The sequence below is a fragment of the Gasterosteus aculeatus genome, chromosome 5 (assembly GCF_964276395.1).
Source record: "Gasterosteus aculeatus chromosome 5, fGasAcu3.hap1.1, whole genome shotgun sequence".
In the NCBI taxonomy this organism is placed as follows: Eukaryota; Metazoa; Chordata; class Actinopteri; order Perciformes; family Gasterosteidae; genus Gasterosteus; species Gasterosteus aculeatus.
Window position 1 is genome coordinate 10445658 of NC_135692.1, and position 9913 is coordinate 10455570.

Consider the following 9913-nt stretch of genomic DNA (forward strand, 5'->3'; position numbering starts at 1 on the left):
GAACTTCTTGTATTTTTATTCCCATACAGTACCTTCAATTCTGGACAGATTACATTCAAGAATATCAAAATGAAATGGCAAAAGACTGAATCCCTCCACAAACCCATTGGAGACAAAGAAATGCATTGGGACGTACAGTACGTAAACCTTGGTTAGAAATCTGTATGTGGTAGATATGCAAACGTTATAGTTTACAAAGTACAGCAGGGTAACAAATACTCTATAACATGTGCGGAACATAACATACAACCAAAGGGCCGAGCTATTTACACTTGATCCAAAAATGTAGTTCCTCTAATCCATTTAATCTCATCTTGTTTTATACATATTAACATGTACAGTATTGCTCTTTAGCTGGAAGAGTTGGAATTGTTTCACCAACATCTTTTAAGTCACACACACACACGTCACACTGGTTGTTTGAAAGCACTACACTCTACTTGAAAGCAGTACGCTATACTTCACCATAAATAAAACAATTACAAAAATATACCTCACTTCAAACAGAGCCATTGTGAAATGATATAAAGCAAACAGCACAACCTGGATGAATAAAATGGAGCAAAAGCTGGTGATGGTGATTGGAGAGTGTGTGTGGGAGGGGGGGGGGCTTGGGATTTGGTTTTGAGGGCAGTGTGTAAAAAATTTAAAGAGCAAGCTGGAATTTCAATGAAAGGCAGCCGTTTAATAGGAATGCTTGAGGTTGTGACCGGCCGTGGATGGCGTCAGGGTTTGGTGGGGACCGTAATGGTGACGCGGGTCGTCAGAGTGGAGGAGGTTGAGTTCCTGGCATGGGATCCCTTTCAAGATGAACTGCCGCCCCTCCCGCCCTCCGTGTGGAGGGCCAATGCAGGAAGATGTGCTGAGATTAGTGAATCAGTGATACGGAAATGCAGGGGAGTTAAAAACTCCAGGTCCATGTTGGATTAGTAGTGTGTTTACATTCACAGGTGTATTCCATCGTGCTAAGGCTCAGTAGGGTGCAACGTGTGTCAGTGTGTGTTGCTGATGCTGTTGTAGTTGTTGTTGTTCCTCCAGAGAAGCAGAAGACTGGAAGCGGAGCTATTTTTTCTTGGAGTTGACGCTCTTACAGACCCAATTCATGCCCTCCTGAAAGTGGTTTGAAGAGAGAGCCGCATGGTGAGAACAAGAAAACAACAGGCACCTCAAAAGATGAAAGCTAAAGACAATTCAAGCTCAACCCGGACGCTCACCTGAATCCCCTCACCAGTGAGGGCGGAGCAGGACTGGATCTGCCACATGCGATCCCGGATGGTGTGCAGATTGAGACCCTCTGCGATCTCAGAGGCGGGGGCGGCTGTAAGAAGGTCCTGCTTGTTTGCAAAGATCAACACAGGAACGCCACTCAACTTCTCTTCGTCCAACAACTCCGCCAGCTCCTGCGAATGTGCACACACACTTCTATCAATTATACATAATCACACACACAAATTCTGATATTTTTCAAATACAAGATATCAAGTGAAATCACTGGCTTTAACTTTTTTTGGTTTTCCTCAGTCTCTACTAATAAAGTGGATAGTTTTTACCTGACCCGTCTCCTCAAATCTCTTTCTGTCAGCACTGTCAATGACATAAATCTGAAACAGAATGGAGGTTTTCCCTGTTAGGATGTAGGTCCTCAGGTCCTCAGTGGGACAACAGGGGACTTCCCCCGAAGATAAACAGATCAAAACAGTGGTTTTGTTTGATGCGTCCAACTCCTCTCACCAGCACATCTGTGTTTTCAAAGTAGTTTCTCCAGTACGGCCTGATCTTCCGCTGGCCTCCAATGTCCCAAACATTCAGTTTGAAACCCTGAGACTGGACGCTCTTTATGTTGAATCCCTGCGTACAACACAAAACAAAAAGCAAAGGGTTGAACATTCCTGGTACAAGAAAGTGACACTGTCCTGTTATGTCCATTTTATCTCATAACAGCTGGTGGGGGTGCAGAACTGTCCTCTATACCTGTGTGGGGGTGATGTGGCTGATGTCCTCTGATGCCAGCTGTTTGAGCAAGGTGGTCTTCCCACCGTTGTCCAAACCCAGCAGCAGTATCCTAACCTCCTGGTCTGGTGTGCTCTTTAGCTTACGCAGGATGGACAGCAATCCCTGCAAAAAAAATAAAAGAATCAGTGATAAATGCGATGTTACTTTGCCAGAGAGGAGCGCAGTTGCAGCTAAACACCATTGCAGACACTCATCCCTTTCCATCCATCCCCTCGGATTCCGATCTCACAGGCCCGTGCAAGAGCACTCCTAGTCCCCACGGGGGCTCATGGAGACGTGCAAACACTCGGCTAACGGTACCAGTACGCGAACGCAGAAGCGGGTCCCGCGAGTAGTTTAGTCGTGTCAACCCCTTTGGTTTCACTGAGCGTCGAAGGCTTGTTCGGGCTAGTTAGTTGTCGGCACGCAAAAGGGAGCTAACGGTAGCTAACGTGCTAAGCTAATCTCCCCAGATAGCCGAGCGATGCAAACAAGGCAGCCGTTGCCGTTGAATGTTTTTCTCGGCGGGTTGCGAAAAACGACAGCGGTTGAATCCCAAATGCCTTCAAATGATCGTTTCCTAACGCGGAATATGTTCACATTTATCAAGGTGTTAGTAGCTAATTACTACGACAGAATTAAACTCACCATCTTGTTGCCTTCTCTCCTGGAGACGCCGCCGAGGGTTACTAAGGGCTGTGACGTCAGACGTACAGTTACGTAAAACACTCCGACAGCAGCCTACACATGGAGGAAGTTCCGCGAGCTTCCTGCTAACTGCTAACTGGCAAACACATGCAAGGCTGGGAGAAGCTACACCTGTTTCATGCATCCCCCCCCCCCTATTATAGTCAGTAAAACAGTAAAAACCGCCGGGGTTGGTGTCACGTGGGTAGCTGCCCCGGCCCGTGATTGGAGGACGGTGTTCCGCATGCACACGTCCTCGCTATTCCACAAGAGCACGTTCGATTCCCTGACAGCTCGCAGCGGGGGAAAGGGTCGAGTCTCACAAAGGTACGTAACGTACGTTAACGTGGTTCGGTGTAGACTAAAAGATGTCGAGCTCTCGAGTCGTGTTTTATTGGAGTTTATTGCCTCCTGCAGCAGTCAGCCGGTAACTCGAGGTGTGAGTTGCATCACACCAAAGCTCCTTCTGACACGTTTGGACTGTTTTTACAGCAGTGTGGTCGGTGGACGAACAACTCCGTGAACCCATTGAGTTCAAGTCTTTGAATATGTGTAATTTAGTACTTTTAGTAAATGTAGGTCATGGTATCCAAACGTTACTTCAATAACTTAACTATAGCAGACATTAAACCTTGTTTATGTCTTACCTGTCCCTCAAAATACACAAAAAACAATACTCTCATTGTCGATTTATCTCATTCATTCATAAAAACCCTAAAGCATTCAGTCCATTCATGAGGCCGCAGTTTACTAATCATTTGTATTGATTGATTGATTGTATTGATTGGCCGTCTACTTTGAGAACACGTTCAGTTTCTTTGAGCTCTACTCTGCACCATCAAATCGCTTCTTTTGTTAAACCAAACAATCCAAAACATCAAGCTATTAAGTTGAATTTTAAATGTGTTGAAGAAAAACAAATCCTCAAATTTGCGAAACTTCGCAGATGTGAGGAAGAGAAAATGTGACCTTTATGCTTGAAACACGACTTGAAATCAGTTTATTCATCATCAGCGTGCAGCTGCAGATTAATTCATCTTTCTTCTGGCAATACCTGCCGCTGAAGATATGGTTTGTTTATTTAGTTAATATTTTTGTAGGCATTTTCTACTGAAACAATTGATTGACAGGCAGAAAATGTGTAAATGTCAATATTTAGAACTGCTTAACAATATTATCAAGTTCCAGCTTTTCAAGTGGGGGGATCCACCCGCTTTTATCTGTTTATTTCGTTAATAAACGTTCAATAAACAAAATACATTTAATTTAAGAATGTTGGTTGGACAAAAACAAGGGACCTTGCAGCTGCAGTTTTAGGCTCTGGGGAATTGTCATGTGCATTTTTCAGTATTTGCAACCAATCACAAAAACAACTAGTTGTACATAGAATGTAAAATGAATTGTTGTAGCCCTAAATGATTCTTTACACTAAATAAATAATAATAAATAACTGCCAATGTGAGGATGAGGACGCACCGTGGGACGTTTGGGCGGTTTTAGTCAGCAGGTTCTGGTTCCAGGAACCAAGTACGCAGAACGCTGCGGCTGCAAAAAAACAAAAAACAAATAGCAACCAATGGAAACATTTACCAGGAGGTGGTCGATGATTTCTGCTCGAGGTTTGACCCATGGGATTTTTTGAGTTTGTGTTTGTCCAGGGTTGTGTTGGGTTTGTTTGCCAGCACGTTGGGAGGGAGAAACGGCTTCTAAACCAACATGAGTACTTCAGGCTGCTTCGACAATTTACATTGTTGTTGTTTAATCTAGCAATTTATAAAAAAGTAGAGCCCAAGGAAAGTGCTTCAAAATACTTGTTTTGACCAACTAACCCTCTAAAACCTAAATATATTTTTTGTCATGTAAGATGTAAACATTGAGCATTTTTGCTAAAAAATACTGGAAACAATTAATGAATTATCAAAAGTTGTCTTTGACTAATTGACTAATCGTTGCAGCTCTCCACATACACACAAAAGTAAAACAGTCTGACCCTCTCCGATTCAAACATTTGTTAATGTTAGAACAGATTAAACCAGGTCTGTCTAGTTTGACATCAAACATGGAACCTGGTTGTGGTAACAGAGATCCATAACATCTACTGATTAACTACCGATCCTGTGTTCATCCGCAGTCAGAGCCAAGCTCGTCTCTCGTGCTCCTTTGTTCATCAACGCACTTCTCGTCAATTGTATTCTTCTTCGTCTCCTTTTCTGCCGGTTTTGACCACAGCTGCTGACTGACCTCCTGCACAGTAAACGGAGGCGGCCGGTACACTTTCACTTTTATTTCTTAATGCATTAAGTCTGGTCTGATTTCAGCAACCACGATGGTTTCGAGGTCATTCGACATCGACGCGCCGCGATGGGATCAGTCGACGTTCATGGGCCGACTCAATCACTTCTTCAACGTCACGGACTGGCGGACGGTGGTCCTGCCTGACTCGCGCTTGGATGAGGCCAAAGCTTTAGTAGCGCAGTGCAGGTAAGGAGGCCGTGCAATAAATCCAACAGAGGCCCAGTTACAGCACTGAGGTGTATATTCCCTTTTTTTCTATTCGGCCCACACTCCTCTAACTGCCCCTCGCGCGTCTGTAGGGCGGGGTCCGTCCCCCCCGGCACCACAGAGGAGCAGCTCCACTACGCCAAGAAGCTGTACGACTCGGCCTTCCACCCGGACACCGGAGACCGCATGAACCTCATCGGCCGCATGTCCTTCCAGGTGCCCGGAGGCATGGCCATCACCGGCTTCATGCTGCAGTTCTACAGGTACCGGAGGGGCGAGCTGGAGGAGGCGCGTGGTACCACCCGCGCTGGTTTCACAGGGGGAAGCGTCTCATAACGCTCTGTATTTCTAGAACAGTTCCTGCTGTGGTGTTCTGGCAGTGGGTGAATCAGTCCTTCAACGCTCTGGTCAACTACACGAACCGCAACGCTGCGTCCCCCATCACTCCCAAGTAAGAACGTACGCCGAGCTTCCTGCCGTGTTCCTTCCGAGCGTGTTTCAGACCTCGTTAGTACGACCTGGCAGTGATTTTCCATCATCTAAACCAGCGGTTCCCAAAGTGTGGGCCTGGTACTGCAGGTGGGCAGCGAGAGGTCATTTACAATGAATAAATAAAATGTTTTTAATTTTCAATTTTGAAAAGTTTGAAATTAATATAAAAATATGTCAAATGCGGCGCCCTCTTGTAGTATTAAAGTAAATGGATGGATATATGAGCTCCGTAGAAAATGGTATACAAAACATACATTGTTGGTTAATACATTTTTAATCGGTTAAATTGTTAAGGTCATTTAATCATCCCTAGTTTATGTTTGGATCAGAGTTGTGATTAAAGGTTTGGGTGGGCCGCAAAAGATTTTCAGATTTCAAATTGGGCCGCGGCATTCTTGAGTTTGGGAACAGCTGATCTAAACTATTACCACCACGTTACCGCAAAGGCAGTGGCAGCTCACGGAGAGATGAGGCACACATTTTGTTTATTAAAAGCACTTGCACTCTTTCAGTCAAAGTAAATCAGTTTCATCACAAAACACAGCAATCAAGACAACGTTAAGTCTCTATATGAAAAATTCATACAACCACATAAACGATCTCTATATATGTCTTTATTTTCATTCCAGCCAATACCAGGAAAGTAATTACTAATTGCCAGGAAAATGCTTGACACAAACACGATTTGACTCAATGTTTTTTGATTTAACCTGTGGTGAAATTGGGAATTGTTCAAGACTTCAAAGCTCGATGGCTTTTATTTTCAAATCACTAGTGCAGCCTGAGAAAATAAAAACACAGTATTCCTCATTAATGTCGTCAAACTTTTTAACCCCGTCTGCATCAGACGCCGCGACCTTTACGTAACAGACACCAATGTGTTGTGTTCTGTGTGTGAAAAAGGCTTCTGTTGTCTCTCTCAGGCAGATTGGCGTAGCCTACGTCACAGCGACCAGCACCGCGCTGGCAACCGCAGTGGGACTCAACCTGTACACAAAGGTACGAACACACACACACAAACAATGCGTTTCAATGAGTTCTCCTACTGGCGTAATGTGTCATCAAACTCTTAACACAGGGGTGGGCAAACCTTTTGGCTCAGGGGCCACATTGACTTTTAAAATTTGACAGACAGACGGGCCGGCCGGTATCAGATGGATAGAGAGTGTTCATGTCAACCAATATAAATTATAAGTAAAAGCCAATAAGTCCCCCTTTTCTGCCAGTGCATGATAGTTTGGTGTCAGCTTTGTTCTGGCAATTCTCAGGACAGATCTGAGGTGTTCATCCGTTAACTGGGATCTGCGGCGTGATTTGTTGGTGTTCATCACGCTGAACGTCTGCTCAACCACCTAAGTAGAGCCAAACAACACCAGCATCATCTGTGTGAAAACTTGGCTTCGCTTAGTGAAGCATAGAATTCAGCCAGGTTAAGGTTGAACTTCTCCTTTTAAGATGGCGTCACATTGAAGATCAATGACTTCCAAGTCAACTTGGCTTTGAAGACTCTCACGCTCTCATTCGTGTACATTTTCATGCACAAACTGATCTTTCCCTTGTAGCTTCATGTTCAGCTCATTCATGTGTGTCCGTATGTCTGCAGCAAAGACAGCAGCAGCTGGTCTCGCAGAGGGCCAGGGCCGGCCCGCATGCCGTAGTTTGCCCACCCCTGCTCTGACCATAAACAAGTGTTTCCTGCATCATCGGACGAGCGCACCTTTCAAACTGGACGTTGTCTTTATCCAATTCATTGTGAATACTTTGATGTTTCCCTTGGAAATGCTGTAGTTTTTCTATAATGATATGCAAATATGTTTTACATGTTGTATTTATCCTGAGACATCCCTAATTGTGCAAAGTGACTGTCTGCACCCACCAGGCGACTCTCACCACGTGCATTCATTGTCCTTATTAACATTCTGGTGCGTCTGCATTTTCACCACTACCAGTCTGTGAGGACGTTGATTTCTGCAGACATGGCGTGTTTTAACATCTGCATCTGCACATACTTAGTCTCAGAAATGATCGTCATCAAGCATTCCTCTACAATGCTCCCCTCTTGCAGAGCGTCTAACGCCATCTCCTGGAAACTTCCAGCATGATGGAAAATGTAGAGCTCTGTTGGATGTAGGTCAGGTTGGGAGCAATTTCCGAAGTTATGATGAAGGTTACGTAACATTTTCACCTAGAAGTCCCTAAAAGTGGGACCAAATACCACAGGATTTAAATTTGGATGGAGATTTCTAAAACCTGCTCGGCTTTTATTTTCTTCATTCTGCAATTTCTCTCGTCCTTCTGGTTTTAGATGTTTCGGTTCGATCACGCGCGGTACAGTAAGGCTGACGATTGGAAAGTAAGAATCGTAGCACCTGATTTGTTTTCGTGTCTTTTCTCCTGCAGAAAGCTCCTCCTCTCGTGGCTCGCTGGGTCCCCTTTGCAGCCGTGGCGTCTGCAAACTGTGTTAACGTTCCCATGATGAGGCAACAGTAAGGCCGGCCGTGTTTGTCAGAAATGACCTTGAATTTAACAACGTGAAATAATATTTAAATTGTTGTGCAGCATTTCAGCATGGCGGCCGATCGTTACACTTCACCCCCCTTTCTGTATTTTCAGGGAAATTCTGAATGGTATTGCAGTCACGGACGAAAATGGCAACAAACTGGGCCACTCCACGGTCGCCACCCTTACTACATACTTCACTTGCATCGGTTCATTTAAAAATGAAAGCACAATGGTTTTCCTTCACGGTTCGTACAGCGTCTTCAAATCCTGTTCGTTGTGCCCCTGCAGAAAGCGGCGGTGAAAGGCATCACGCAGGTGGTCGTCTCTCGGATCACCATGGCTGCACCGGGAATGAGTACGCAGAGGAGCCTCGTGGTATGAACATTCCTGCAGTTGTCCTGTTCCCTTCTTAACCTTCATCTTCTCTTCTATCAGTCATCCTGCCCATCATCATGCAGAGGATGGAGAAATACAAGTTCATGCAGGTTAGTCCCTAATTGCTTTCATCAGCATCCTTCATCAAATGTGCTCCGTCATCAAACCCTTTCTGTCTTTTCACAGAGAATCACGTATCTCCACGGGCCGATTCAAGTGATGCTGGTGGGAGGGTTGTAAGTAGAGAGGCTAACGGCACGTTTTAATCAGCTCACGACTACTTTTCTTTTACTTTTTTTTCTTCTTTTTTTTAAAGTTTGGTCTTCATGGTGCCGGCTGCCTGCTCCCTGTTCCCTCAGAGATGGTATCAAACTCCTTTCTATACTTTCACCTGACTACATAATTATCGTGATCCACAGATCTTAGCATTGCATCCTAGTAGCGTTTCTGGGCTCAGGATGTTGACAGTTGACCGTTGAATTGAAGTTGATGCAACCGTACCTGAGACGTGGGTTTGTTGTCAATACAATGTTGCAAATACGATGTTGCAGTAACTTGTTTTTGTAATTAATAATAACAGTTTTCTTTCCTTCTCCTTTCTCTCTGCCCCGCCCCATCTTCATGAAATATCCCTCCGGCCGTCTTCGTCAGCTCGATGGCCGTGTCCAAGCTGGAGCCCGAGCTGAGGGACTCCATCGTGTCTCGCTATGGAGACGCTGTGCAACGTGTCTACTTCAACAAAGGCCTCTGAGAGCCGCCTCTCCGCTCGCAGCACTAGATGGAAAAAAAATGGTTGGTTGCGTAATAATTCTTCATTTTCTAATTATTCCGAGATCAGCCATGCCCCTTTTTTTTTTATCAGTTTTTTCGGTTTGAACTAGGTATGTTATCGAACATCAAACCGATACAAGTGGCGCTGTGTGCTCCTGTTGAGAAACCAAATGATCTCCTCTCAGAAACTGCACATTACTTTGTCTGATCAGAACCAGTTTGTCCTTCATGACTTTAGTCGTTTTCATCGCCTTTGTGTTTGTCTTTCTCCTCGCTGTTTACGATCTGTGCCTTTTGTGCGCCAGGAGCAACTACACTGCTGTATTTCTTCTCCTTTAAACCAGCTTTACTTTGAAACCAGAGGAATACGTCTATGCATAGTTCTGAACTCTGTGATGGTCATTCAGTGTGGTGTGGAAGTTTTGTGCGATTCAAAAGTGGAGGATACCGCCCTCTTCTGCAGGACTAGAGCTAGAAATACGACATGTTTGCATGATTCACCATTCGGTTCATGTTGCTGTGTGTAAACTCAGACTTGTGCCACAGTCATCAGTGGAAGATTGAATAAAACCACAAGTATTTGGAATGTTGA

At 44.7% G+C, this 9913-nt stretch overlaps 2 protein-coding genes across 2 annotated transcripts; one reads left to right on the plus strand and one right to left on the minus strand.

Annotated features, from left to right (window-relative positions):
* On the minus strand, positions 1-2895 carry arl3b (ADP ribosylation factor like GTPase 3b). Its single transcript, XM_040177029.2, has 6 exons — positions 2641-2895; positions 1972-2115; positions 1732-1848; positions 1551-1601; positions 1215-1400; positions 1-1110 (listed from the first exon to the last, which is right to left on the minus strand). The coding sequence occupies exons 1-6, from the start codon at positions 2641-2643 to the stop codon at positions 1063-1065; spliced, it is 549 nt and encodes a 182-aa protein (XP_040032963.1). The 5' UTR covers positions 2644-2895; the 3' UTR covers positions 1-1062.
* On the plus strand, positions 2715-9910 carry sfxn2 (sideroflexin 2). The gene is made up of 12 exons (XM_040177027.2): positions 2715-3006; positions 4998-5160; positions 5274-5444; positions 5534-5632; positions 6597-6672; positions 8074-8159; positions 8287-8347; positions 8464-8530; positions 8611-8660; positions 8737-8786; positions 8867-8914; positions 9202-9910. Exons 2-12 carry the CDS (start codon positions 5006-5008, stop codon positions 9299-9301), a joined length of 963 nt encoding a protein of 320 aa, XP_040032961.2. The 5' UTR covers positions 2715-3006; positions 4998-5005; the 3' UTR covers positions 9302-9910.
* Positions 9911-9913: the final 3 nt, after the last annotated feature.

Bases quoted from the DNA above. Each gene is read 5' to 3' on its own strand.
- arl3b (XM_040177029.2), bottom strand. The intron at 1,849-1,971 runs GTATAGAGGACA...TGTTGTACGCAG, and splicing joins GCCACATCACCCCCACACAG to GGATTCAACATAAAGAGCGT. The intron at 1,602-1,731 runs GTGAGAGGAGTT...ATTCTGTTTCAG, and splicing joins TTGAAAACACAGATGTGCTG to ATTTATGTCATTGACAGTGC.
- sfxn2 (XM_040177027.2), top strand. From the start codon at position 5,006: ATGGTTTCGAGGTCATTCGACATCGACGCGCCGCGATGGGATCAGTCG. The intron at 5,445-5,533 runs GTACCGGAGGGG...CTGTATTTCTAG, and splicing joins TTCATGCTGCAGTTCTACAG to AACAGTTCCTGCTGTGGTGT. The intron at 8,160-8,286 runs GTAAGGCCGGCC...CTGTATTTTCAG, and splicing joins GTTCCCATGATGAGGCAACA to GGAAATTCTGAATGGTATTG.